Source organism: Amblyomma americanum, chromosome 7, assembly GCF_052857255.1.
Source record: "Amblyomma americanum isolate KBUSLIRL-KWMA chromosome 7, ASM5285725v1, whole genome shotgun sequence".
NCBI classification, from domain to species: Eukaryota; Metazoa; Arthropoda; class Arachnida; order Ixodida; family Ixodidae; genus Amblyomma; species Amblyomma americanum.
Window position 1 is genome coordinate 145,434,298 of NC_135503.1, and position 13,290 is coordinate 145,447,587.

A 13,290-nucleotide genomic window follows, 5' to 3' on the forward strand; every position below is an offset into this window, starting at 1 on the left:
CACTGGAACAACAACTTCTCGCAAACGTTGCCCACTGCAAAGCCGTCGCGTTCCTTCCGCGAACTGTGCACCCCAGTAGGTGGGTGTATCCCCGCAACGAGCGATGGTTTGAGGATACTTTGCCGAACCTCGGAGACCAGCATTTTCGACAGGCGTTCCGCGTTGGCCCGGCTGCTTTTCGGTACCTTGTGGAGCGGTGCCGACCTGCAATGCAGCGTGAACATACAAATATGCGGGAGGCCATCTGTGTAGAAAAGAGAATCGGCATCGGCCTTTTCAAGCTCTGCTCAGCTGCCGAAGACCGGGTGGTAGCTATAGTCTTTGGTGTTGGGCGGTCAACTGTGAACGCTATATATAGGGAGTTTGCCGAGACTGTGGTGGATGTGCTCGAACCGGAGTGGGTGCGAATCATGGCAGCAAACAAGATGGATGAACATGTTAGCGAGTTTTACGCTATGAAAGGATTCCCGCAAGCAGTGGGGCCCTTGGATGGCTGCCATTTCCCGGTGTCTCCACCCCACTTGAATGCAGTGGACTATAGGAACTACAAAGGCAGGCAAGTGTTTTTTTCTTGGTTTTCCCTTGGTTTTTCCTTAGTGCATTACGTAGTTGGCATAACTGATGTGAAACAAGGTAGTTTTTACAATATGTGAATTTACCTTCATGACTACTTACAATGCTGCAGCATTCTTTCAACGTGTATTTAATTTCCTTGAATCTAAAAAAATCCTTCGCAATATAATATCACCTTTACTGCCTGTCGCCTCTATTTATAATCTTATTTTCAGTAATCATATGTATACAAGTTCGGCTTCATTCACACACAGCCATGTATACTGTTGTCCACATCTAAGGTGAATATGTGTGCTAATTCTATTAGATGCTCACAAACTATTGAGCAGGTGCAGGCAGGGCATGGAGCTGTCACTGCTGTCATGCGTCTTGCACAGCCACAAGGATGTGAACATTACTCGCGTTAGATGTCCTGAAACGCTTCTGTTTTCACCTTAGAAGTAGACGACCCGCTACAGCATTAGGCTTTTTCTGATCTACTGTTTTTAAATACACGCTAAATAGTTCCATCATGTAACCTTGTGCACACAAAATGTTGTTTTCTTTTGTGCAGGTACAGTGTCATCCTTGTGGCCCTCGTGGACCATAAATACCGCTTTCGGTATGTTTCTGCAGGCAGCCCAGGACGATGCCACGACTCCCATGTGTTCAGTCAATCGGATCTGGCTGAAACAGTTGAAGGGCCGCAATTCAAGACGCCGATCACAGTGATTATGGCACTGCTGTGCCCCGATTATCCTTTGCGACCAGGCGTATGCCCTGACAGGGAATCTCATGAAACCCTTCCCGCATAATGGCCCTTTACAGGAGGAAAAAAGACTGTTCAATTACCATGAGTCCAAAACACGAAGGATTGTTGAAAATGCCTTCGGGAGAATGAAATCCCGCTTTCGATACACCATGAAAAGGATGGAGTGCGAGATCAGGCATCTGCCTGTGATTATTAGAGCCTGCTGTACACTTAAAAACATGTGTGAACATTTTGGTGCCCGGCTACAGAGGCAATGGTTGGATGAGGTTTCTCAGCATGACAGAGCTTTTGAGCAACCTGCTCATACTACGCAGTTAGAAGTTGATAGTGGGGCTAGTTAGTGCTCGGGCAGCTCTTGTGCATTACTTTCAGCAGCTGCAGTAGAAGGTCGCTTAACATGACGAAGAGTGCTGCCCATGTTTTGTACCTCTAAGCAGCATACCTACTCCTAGGTAGCATTTAGTGCCAATGTGGGACTGCAGCAGAACTAGTTTTGTGTCTTGCTACCTTCCACTGAAAACCTTCCTGAAGGAGTGGTTTTCTTGCACAAACAAAATCAGAAGAATGGATTACTCCAATCACCACGTCAACTTCTTAACCTAGATGTCTAACAGGCAGGCTAATTAACGGACTTCAGGGGGTTTCCCACCCAATTTCGTTGGTGTGAGAAGCACTCCTTCAGGGCGATTTCTGCCTTGGCATGATCTGGACATGGTTAACCTCGTGCAAGACACACAAGCACTGATATGGATATATGTGTCATCATGCGACTTGTGTGAACAAATGTCTTTGTATACAGTGTCAGTACTTTCACAATAAGTTATTGCTAGTGCAAGACAGTGCACATCAATTTTGCCTTGTTCTTTCGCCCTTGCCTTTTCTGAGGTACTTTTTGTCGCTTTGTTGTTAAACTTGCACAGCTGTCAGTACTGTATCGCAACACTGCCTTGTGCCTTTCACGCTGCCTGTGGCCCCATAGTAGCGTGCACATGAATGCAAGCAGAGATTTATACATCGTATTTGTTCCGGAAGTCCTTCAGCACCTGAACGAGGTCTTCTTCGGCTTTTACTTGTCGCTCACAAAGCCAAAGCTCTTTTTCTCTATACTCCTTGAGATCCTGCCGCAGGAGACACTGCTCCTCCAGCAGACATTGTTGGGTTTCTTGGGGTGACGAAAGTGGTCGCTTCCGCTTCCGCTGCTGGCGGCTGGTACTAGCCACAACTGTGGTAGTGCTTGCTGTGCCCCGCAAGTGTGGTGGAGGCTCTTGTGCAGGATCTCCTGCAGCAGCAGATGTACCAGCTGCCTCAGCCGTTGGTTCAAGCTCAAATGAGGTTTCATGTATGTTGCCAGTCTCCATGGCGGAGATAATCTGCATGAAGAGCATTTGAAACAATGATGAAACATTAACAGGAGGTCAAGCACATGCTCGCAAAGAAATTGAACAAATAACCCTCAAGCTATGCTGTGATGACCCCCATAATGCGCAGGTCCACACGGGACGGAGAGGCAAAGAGACACCGTATGGCTCAGTTTAAACAAACAGATATATTCAATAGTTATACATGATTAAGATTCAGAGGCTGGGGCGTCCTAGCTTACGTGCCGACGACTTCATGGGGGCGATGGAGTGGCTCCGGAGTTGGGCTCGAGCGGTTGCTGGCAGAAGCTGCACGCCGACGGGCTTCGGCGCTGAAGGCCCTCTTGGCGAACGATGTCGTCCTGAGCGTGCTTCTTCCGTACTGCTTCTCGATTTTTATATCCTCTTCTCCACACTCCCTAGGGTGAGGACGCCCACGCCGGAGGGGAAGGAGGGGGGGCTAGGGCTTTCACTTGGGCGCACAAACATACCACCACACTTATTGTCTCGCCCCCCTCACGTGTTGAGTCCGAGGGAAAGAATGTTGTCTTCGCGGTAGCGCATAGCGTCGGCTGTGGTACGGCGCGCTCTGGCCCGCTGACAGTTTCCTTGTCTTGGAATGTGCCCGGGAGGGCCGCCCCTGAAACCGCCACGCCAATTGGGGAGGATAAAGCCTGTTTCCCCGCGGCGGCGGCGGCGGGTCCGGTTGGGTCCGGTTGGGCTTAAACCCCTTCGTTCTGGTTGTCACTCTCAACGAGCATGGCTGGGTAATTGATGATGCCTGTCATCTGGGTCTCCGTCTACGCCGTGCCGTCGAACGTGGAACCTCGTAGCACACACAAGGAATGTACCTCGTAGCACACACAAGGAATGTACCTCGTAGCACACACAAGGAATGTACCTCGTAGCACACAAGGAATGTCACACTCGCTCACCCTCCAGAAGAATGTTCTCCGAACATTTGAGTCCCTGCAGCTCCCCTTGTCTTTCTGAATCGCCTCGCACAGTGCGTCCGACAAAACACTTTTCGCTGCACTCAACACCACTGCACAACACCATATGCCTCCGCTGACATAACTGGCGTCTCCAGGGGCAGCACTGATCTTCTTTTACAGATAAACATGAAACTCAGCACCCAAGCCTCTCCTTTCTAGTCCAAACTGGACGAAATAAATTTACCACAGTTACAAAGGAGCTCCCACTTCTAGCACGATCACGGCACAGACAAAAATATAGATAACGAAAGGAAGTAGGGCAGGTTCTGCATGCGCTCCGCATGCTCTCCTGTGAAGGTGTTACTTAATGACAGAAAGGTTTAACTACCAACTCCGATAACTTAACACATAAGCACATAGCAATGTTATGAGCAGTGGCATTACACAATTCTAACCAGTTCAAAACTCCGCTCTGTTTACACCATTAGTCCGACTTAGCTTTCCGATTTCGCAGCGGATATCGGCCTTCATGAGTCATACTAAGTAAGTCTGTGACCCTTTGTCTGCTTTGGGACTCGCGAGGGCTCGTGGCAGGAGCCTCTCCTGGCGTTATCTGCGCGGCAACCTCGCGCGCTTCTTCTTCTAGCAATGCATGAAGTAAATCCGGTGGCATTCTGGCCGTCACCTCTGGCGCCTGCCGAACAAATGCAGGAGAGGGCGTTTCTTGCGAACTATCTGCGCGCTCCGCTTCACTTCTGTCCCCATCAAAATCCGCGCTTTCCCTTTCCTCATTTCGTGAATACTGAACCGGTGCCGACTTGAGGCGATTTGCGTGTATCCTTATCAAGCGCCGGTTCACGTCTCGGACTCTGAAGTTTACCGGAGAAAGCTTCTCGACAACCTCGCACGGTCCTCTCCACTTCGTCTGGAACTTACGAGCTAGCCCAATCTGCCTTTGGCAGTTTTCAATGTACACGCTGTCCCCCACATTAAACGGCGCGTCTCTAGCACTGCGATCGTGCACCTCCTTCCTGCGCTTCGCCGCTTTCTTTAAGGCCTCCTTTGCGATGTCCCTCGCCACTTGCAAGCGCGATTCTAGCTCCACCTTATAGTCGTCCAGTGAAGCGTATGGGACACGACGGGGGCCCTCTGGCACTTCACTAGGCTGGTCCGGGTCTCGGCCGTAGAGAAGAAAGAATGGCGATTCGCCCGTGCTCTCGTGTGCTGCGGAATTGTAGGCAAACATTGCATACGGGAGCCACAAGTCCCAGTCCCGCTGGTCGCGCGAAACAAAATGCGACAGGAACCCGGCCACGGTTTGGTTCAGTCGCTCCACCGCGCCGTTGCAAGCCGGATGGTACGGTGTTGTCTGCTTCTTAGCGATCTTAAGCAGCTCGCAAACTCTCCTCATTAGCTGCGACACGAAGTTTGTTCCCCGATCTGTCAAGAGTTGCCTCGGGGGTCCATGTCGGAGCACGATCTGTTCGACAAATGCTCTTGCAACCGTGTCTGCCTTCTGATCGGGGAGTGCTACCGCTTCCGCGTATTTTGAAAGGTGGTCGACAAATACTAAAATGTACTTGTTTCCGGAAGTGGTCGTGGGCAATGGGCCCATTATGTCCATACCTGTCCGCTCGAAGGGAGCCGAAACCTCAGGGAACGGCTGAATTGGAGCTGGTCTTCGTCCCTTGGGTGTTTTTCTTTCCAGACAGGAATGACACTTCGCACAGTAGTCTCTAACATCCTGTCGCATGCCACTCCAAAAGTGCAAACGCTCCACACGCCTGCGTGTCTTCGCTACGCCAAAATCACCGGCGCATGGCGCATCGTGAAACGCGCGAAGAACCCTTTCTGTCCACGACCGAGGTATGACGACTCTCTCCCAAGCGGTTTTCTCTGGTCTCCCTTTCCTGGTTGGCCTCGTGCGCCGACACAGGGTGCCGTCTTTGCCAATGAAATAACCTAGCTGTTCGGGGTGAGACGGTGCGCCCTCTAAGCTTTCGATTATTCGCTTCAGGTCAGGATCTTTGCACTGCTCTGTGCGTAATTCGGCGGGGTCGACTACGGGGACAAACTCATCTATAGCTGCCACGGCAGCTGTGCGGCTGAGTGCATCAGCATTCAGATGTGTCTTTCCTGACTTGTGTTCAACTTCAAAGCAGTATTCCTGCAGGTGTAGATTCCATCTAGCGAGTCGCGAGCTAGGGTCCCTGACACTCATCACCCATTTCAGAGGATGGCAGTCTGTGACTAGCTTGAATTTGCGGCCGTAAAGGTAGCATCTGAAGTGCTTTACTGCCCAGACAACGGCGAGGCACTCCCTTTCCGTAGCTCCGTACTTTTGCTCTGTGGGGCTGAGCTGTCGGCTAGCAAAAGCAATGGGATGTTCTTTGCCCTCGATAACCTGAGATAGCACGGCACCAACTGCGAACTTTGACGCATCTGTGGCCATAACGAAGGGCAAATTAAAATCCGGGTGGCGCAACAGCGGTGCACTCATTAGCTTCCTTTTCAGGGCCCCAAAAGCATCCTCCGCGTTTTCGTCCCAGCGAAAGGCGACATTTTTGGCTGTTAAGGCGGTGAGCGGCTTAGCGAGCTTGGCGAACTCCTCTATGTGCCTTCGGTAGTAACCGATCAGGCCGAGAAACTGCCGGACCTGGCGGACGCTAGTCGGGGATGGAAAATCCGAAACAAACCTTAGTTTCTCAGGGTCCGGTCGCACGCCGTCAGCTGAAACAACGTGCCCGAGGTATTTCACCTCGTTTTTGAGGAATTGGCACGGAGAGGGCTTCAGCTTGAGACCCGCTCCTCTTAGTCGCACCAAAACCTGCTCAATATCGCGCAAATGGTTCTCAAAACTGTCACTGTATATGATAATGTCATCCATATACACGAAGCACAGCCTCCCCAGAAGACCTGCCATGATAACATCAGCGGTTCTCTGCCAGACAGCAGGGCTGTTGGCCAGACCCATCGGCATTCTTTTCCATTCATAGTGCCCTGAGGGCGTGTTGAATGCCGTTTTCTCGGCATCTGCCGGATCCATTGCTATCTGCCAGAATCCCGCCGCCATGTCCACTACCGTGAAGTACCTGGCAGAGCCCAGCTGAGAAAGCGTCTCCTGTATATTGGGGATGGGGTATGGATCGATGCGAGTTACGGCATTTAATTTGCGGTAGTCCACTACCAATCGATACGAGCCATCTGGCTTTTCCACCAATAGTGCTGGTGCTCCCCAGGGTGACTTTGAGTGTTCGACAATGCCGCGATCAATCAGGTCCTGCACCTGCCGCTCCATCTCCTCACGTTGGGAGTAAAGAATCCTGTACGCACGCTGGTAAACGGGCGATGAAGTGCCGGTTTCTATCCTGTGCTTTATAACGCCACAGCAGCCCAAATCCAGGTTGGACGCGGCGAATACCTCCGAGTAGTCGTTCAGCAAACCAGCCAGAGCCTCCCTCTCCCTGGATTTTACGTGAGAAAGATCGAACGACACCTTTGGAGCAGCCGAAGGACTAGCATGCTCTACAGTTGCGAGTACCGTATCGGTGGGCTCACGTTGCTCTATCGCACAGGTGAAGAAAGCCAATGTTTTGTTCTTGGGAAGGCTCAGTGGCTGCTGGCTACAGTTAACCACCCGTAGGGGCACTCTGTGGGCGTCATTAACTGTCACGAGGCACGCGGCTGCCTTCAGACCATTGCTGAGAGAGTCGACCGGCTCAAGCACTCCCACGGCGCCGCTCTCTACATCTGAAGGCACAAACGCGTACAAAATGTGCTCCGACCAAGGAAGGACGACCGCCTCCTCGACCAGCCGGACGGCAACCCGCGAATATACCTTCTCCAATGATCCCACTGTTTGACGGGTGTCAATATCGGTAATGCGAATCTCAGCCCCTCTCCTGTTCAAAAACGGAACTTTTGAGCCGCCCGCATTAATCTCTTCCTCAGAGAATGAGACTACTACCTTCCCTTTTCTCAAAAAATCCTGCCCTAATATACCTGACACTCCGTTTGGCAGAGACAACGTGTCCGGGCATACGTAGCAGGGGTGCTCCAATGCAATTCCGCCGAGAGAGAAGTGTAACCGGTAGAGTCCACTTATGCCAAGAGTATCCGCCGTTATGCCTACAAATTTGGTTGCCATACCACTAGACGCTTCCAACACCTCGCGGTCCCCCTTCCTTCGAAGCGTGTTAAAACTGCTCTCCTTAAGCAATGTCACCTTTGACCCCGTATCTATCAACAATTCCATGCAACAACCATTTAACTTGCAACGCACAACAGGGCATGCCTCGTCGGCCACACAAACTACCACCACCTCATCATCCACTGCTCCCTCCCCACGCTCCTCAGGCCGGGGAGGACTAACTAGTTTTTTGTCTCGGTATCTGGAGCCCCGCTGTAGTCTTGCTTAGGGCGTGTCTCGCCTGCTTCTCTTTGTGGCTCCCCACGGCGCACGTTTTGGCAGAACCTGGCGATGTGTCCGCGACCCTGGCAAGCGAAGCATACGATTTCTTCAAAATCTCGCATACCGCGCCTGTAGCTTTGTGGCGGTCTCCGGTTTCCAGCGAATGGGCGCTGTTGAGCGCGCGCTTCAACCTGGCGTTCTACCTGCTGAGATAGCAGCTGTTCCAAGCGATCTAACTGCTCTGTCAAGAGAGCAACCTCAGGGTTGAGCACCGCTCTCTCTATGACGCGTACTCTCGCTGCGGCTGTCGTTAACGCCTCATTTCGTTCCTCATCCAATGCGGCCTCCACGGCTTGGTCGAAATTGCTCGGCTTGCGCGAGAGCACGAACCGGCGCACGGGGTCTTGCAGACCAGCCACGAACAAAGCGGTCATTTCCTCTTTAAGTATATCCTCTGCGTAATTCTTCCTTAGCTGGTCTCCTTCCTCCTCCCTGCTTAACGTATCGCGTGCTAGGCGCTGAAGCCGCGACGCAAATGTTCGCACGTCCTCCCCTACCATCTGTCCGGCGTCACGGAACCTCTGTACCCGCACGTGACGTGGTTCAGTGTCGAAATGCTCAAACGCGAGCTTCCTAAATTCCGCAAATGATTTTGTGGATTTTACTTTTTCGTCTCGCCATGCAAAATCATGAGCAGCTCCTGCCATCTTACACCTCGCCATTCCCAGCATTTGAGCATCGGACCATCCCCCCATTTTCCCAATCTCTTCTAGCATGGAAAAGAAATCGCAGATTGGAACCCCTGTCTTATCTCCCGTAAACGTCGGAATGACGCTTCCTAATGCCAGCATGCTTGCTCCGAGCGACGGCTGTGGAGTGGGAGCTCCCTCAGATAAAGACATTTTTTTTTCAAGCCCTCCGGTGCCTCTAGCCTCTCAAATGGGGGTAAAAGTCCCACAATCAGTCCCGTGATTCCCTTTTGATTACAATTTTGAAGTCATGAATGTCGCAGCATTCAGAGGACATTTGCTTTTGAGACCCCACTTCTGACACCAGTGTGATGACCCCCATAATGCGCAGGTCCACACGGGACGGAGAGGCAAAGAGACACCGTATGGCTCAGTTTAAACAAACAGATATATTCAATAGTTATACATGATTAAGATTCAGAGGCTGGGGCGTCCGAGCTTACGTGCCGACGACTTCATGGGGGCGATGGAGTGGCTCCGGAGTTGGGCTCGAGCGGTTGCTGGCAGAAGCTGCACGCCGACGGGCTTCGGCGCTGAAGGCCCTCTTGGCGAACGATGTCGTCCTGAGCGTGCTTCTTCCGTACTGCTTCTCGATTTTTATATCCTCTTCTCCACACTCCCTAGGGTGAGGACGCCCACGCCGGAGGGGAAGGAGGGGGGGCTAGGGCTTTCACTTGGGCGCACAAACATACCACCGCACTTATTGTCTCGCCCCCCTCACGTGTTGAGTCCGAGGGAAAGAATGTTGTCTTCGCGGTAGCGCATAGCGTCGGCTGTGGTACGGCGCGCTATGGCCCGCTGACAGTTTCCTTGTCCTGGAATGTGCCCGGGAGGGCCGCCCCTGAAACCGCCACGCCAATTGGGGAGGATAAAGCCTGTTTTCCCGCGGCGGCGGCGGCGGGTCCGGTTGGGTCCGGTTGGGCTTAAACCCCTTCGTTCTGGTTGTCACTCTCAACGAGCATGGCTGGGTAATTGATGATGCCTGTCATCTGGGTCTCCGTCTACGCCGCGCCGTCGAACGTGGAACCTCGTAGCACACACAAGGAATGTACCTCGTAGCACACACAAGGAATGTACCTCGTAGCACACACAAGGAATGTACCTCGTAGCACACAAGGAATGTCACAATGCTTTCTTTCAGGGCTCGGACAAGTGTTGTCCATGAAAACTTATTTATGTTTACATAATAATAATAATAATATTATTATTAATAATAATAATTGGTTTTTGGGGAAAGGAAATGGCACAGTATCTGTCTTATATATCGTTGGACACCTGAACTGCGCCGTAAGGGGAGGGATAAGAGAGGGAGTGAAAGAAGAAAGGAAGAAGGAGGTGCCGTAGTGGAGGGCTCCGGAATAATTTCGACCACCTGGGGATCTTTAACGTGCACTGACATCGCACTTATGTTTACAGTGGTAAACCATCTTTTTTTCTTCCGTCACAAGACTGTTACAACTGAACAACTGAAATGAGCATCTGTCCGTTACACCTCAGTAACAAACAGAGCTGTGATCACCAGCTGATATGTTATAACTTGCCACTAACGCGTTATTTACAAATCGTGTATTATTCATGTTTGATACACCTTCATGTCATAACATATATAAAGGTGTTGTCATCCAAAATAAACGATACCAAGCCTTCGATGAGCAACTTATGAACAGTGGTTTGTGGTGTAGTGCGGCTTCGGACTCCAACCAATAAAAATTTACAAATCTTGTATTATTCATATGCTTGATACACCTTCATGTCATAACATATGTAAAGGTGTTGTCATCCAAAATAAATGATACAAAGCCTTCGATGAGCAACTTAGGAACAGTGGTTTGTTGTGCAGTGCGGCTTTAGACTCCAACCAACAAAAATTTACAAATATTGTATTAGTCAAATGTTTGATACACCTTCATGTCATAACATATGTAAAGGTGTTGTCATCTAAATTAAATGATACGAAGCCTTCGATGTTGAGAAGTCGTCCTTGCAGATGGAGATTCATATTCTTCAAAAAAAATTACCTATTCGATTGTCCTGACAGGTTGGCAGCTGCTCTTTTCCACCAGAGAGCGGTCATTTACTGGCAGGCTTCCCAAAAATCTGTGCAGCTCCCAGTAGAATGTCCAGGTTATGGCACCCTGGACAGTGTGCTTTCGTGACCACCTCCTGCAAACAGTCCCATGAGCACTACGATCCCAACACTCAGGTAGTCAAAAGAGTATCTCGTACAAATGCCAATTTTAACTGCTGCTACTGAATAAACAAGACTACTGCGGCAAGTACGCATTTTCGCACACTGCACGTTGTGTGAAAAGCAAGCTGCCCCAAACCCAATGGATCAGCCCCTCGCGCGTAATGTTAGTCAAAACTATGCCTCACCTGACGCATATTTTGAAAGCTGCCGCGCGGTTATCATAGCACAAAATTTCGCGACACTTAGGGATCTAATATAAATCCGCGGTATATATACGAGTAGCAGTTGGCTATGTTCACTACTCACGGATATCCTGTTGTCAGGTTTTCTATTTTTGAGTGCACCTGCTCCTTTGTCTTTGCGATGCCTTGTTAGGCCAGTGAAGTAGTAACAGACCTCGTAAACGGGCCCGTTCCGTTTTCTCGCCGCGCAGTTCTGAGAGGTGGTCTTCCCAGAGACGGATAAGTGCCCAGGTTTCGCGCTCCGGCCAGTGGGGGCGCGGTCCACTCGTTTTTTTGTGCAGCGCACTTCTGCGCGCCCAACTCGGCTGTTGCCTGAGAAGCCTCAGTACTACCTGCCTCCATTAAAACTTTGTACAAAATTAAAATTAAATACGGTCAAAAACAAATCACTTTAAATTTATAAAGGAGTTCAACTACATGCGAGCGGGAAAACAGAAAACACAAGCAAACGAAAAACACGCACACAACAAAGAGCAAACGAAGAAAAAACAGCAAAGAGAGATGCGCAAGCCCGTGTGTGTCGATGCGGCTGCTGAAAAGCGTTCAAGTCCTTTCTTAGCAGTGTGGATGTCTTCAGTCATAGCCTCCTCTACGGTTAAGTGCACTGTAACGCAAAATTAACCATTAAATAGGATAAATTAGATATTTTTTTTTACGGATTCAAAACTAAAAATTGCGTCAATATTTTATTCTTTGAGCTCGCTAGCTGGCGCTGCCGTCTGGGTTGCTCCTTTAAGCAACTTTAAGGGCGCTGACGGCCGCCTTTATTGCTACGAATCTTTATCGCAAAGATCTCGACGCTTTGCCGTGTAGATGCGCGTCACGCGCCTTTGGGGCAAAGGACCTTAATTTCTAAGGCCTTACAAGTGCCCGTGTGACAGGGGTATTACTCCCAAAACCACATTAATCTCGGAACGTATCTTGACATACAAGAATTGTATTACTTAGAAATAAAATACTGCAGGCCAGGACAGTGAGCAGCGTCGGGAGCTTTCATATAGTATCAGATGTGGCTTTTCGCTTGCGTAGACTACGAACGATGCCAGCTCAAGTGTACAGGCTTTTTCGTCGTGCTGGTTGTGCACAGGTTGGGCCCCACCATGCCAGCCAAGGCAAGACACGTCCAGTCAAGAATGTGTCGTGGTTATGCGCATTGTGATCAGTGGCAGGGGAGACGGCGGGGGGGGGGGGAGAGGCAAATATCTTTTACACAGCTTTTACGGTGGCGAGAAATTTTTCCAGCTGGAAGGTGGAGAAAGGAATTTCTTTTTATTTTTTTTGGGGGGGGGGGGGGGTTTCGAAAACGACGATGCGCGTACCTGCGCACGAAGGAAACAGCTTGGAGAAAGTGAGCATAATCAAAAACGAAAAAATGCCCTTAACGGGGTAGGGGGTTAGCGTCCTACCTTGAAAAGGGCACGGCCGGGAGAAGATTTGGGGAAATACAATACTTGACAAATGATGGGGACGGGAGCCGAAACATGTGAAAGGGGCTTGGATTTCTCGGAGAATGAGTTATGGGCAGTTCAGAGCCCAGCAGAAGGCAATGTCTATAAGAGAAAAGGGGATGGGAAACGCAGAAGCGTCAAAGTATTCTTTCGTTGTGACAATGGCGGTGCCACGCGGCCCTCCACCGAAGCAGTAACAGTGATTGCACTTCCGGAGCAGACGGCCGCCTGCTTGAAATGAACCGCCGAGATGTATGTTTGTAGAGAATTATGCAAGCAAAAAAATACTTCTGGGTCAACCCTGGTAACTTTCTCGCGCCCATCGAGGCGTTCAGTGGTTATGTTCCTGCGGACTCTTTGTGATGGTACAATGATTTCTTTTAAGACGACAACCTAAAGCCTTGTCTACCGTGGCTGAAGAAAGGGGTTTTTCCGTCGCTGAAAGTAACTGTGCGTGCGCATGAAACGACAGTAACTCCAAGACCGAGCAGATAGAAGTCAACAGAGTCTTTTCAAGGTAAGCACTGAACTCCTATGAGTATCTTTAGCTAATGAACTGCCACCAGCGCGTGATCTATGACTTCATCTTGGCACCGACATTCGCCAGTGTCTGGATTTAATGCATTTGTGAG

The 13,290-nt window shown here is 50.3% G+C and overlaps 1 protein-coding gene across 1 annotated transcript; it reads left to right on the forward strand.

Moving 5' to 3' along the window:
• Positions 1-230: 230 nt before the first annotated feature.
• On the forward strand, positions 231-1,642 carry LOC144098148 (uncharacterized). The gene is made up of 3 exons (XM_077630676.1): positions 231-556; positions 1,127-1,174; positions 1,573-1,642. Exons 1-3 carry the CDS (start codon positions 231-233, stop codon positions 1,640-1,642), a joined length of 444 nt encoding a protein of 147 aa, XP_077486802.1.
• The last annotated feature ends 11,648 nt before the right edge of the window (positions 1,643-13,290 follow it).

Coding starts and splice junctions, on each gene's coding strand:
- LOC144098148 (XM_077630676.1), top strand. CDS start 231: ATGCGGGAGGCCATCTGTGTAGAAAAGAGAATCGGCATCGGCCTTTTC. Junction 557..1,126: donor TATAGGAACTACAAAGGCAG/GCAAGTGTTTTT, acceptor TCTTTTGTGCAG/GTACAGTGTCATCCTTGTGG. Junction 1,175..1,572: donor GACCATAAATACCGCTTTCG/GTATGTTTCTGC, acceptor GCCCGGCTACAG/AGGCAATGGTTGGATGAGGT.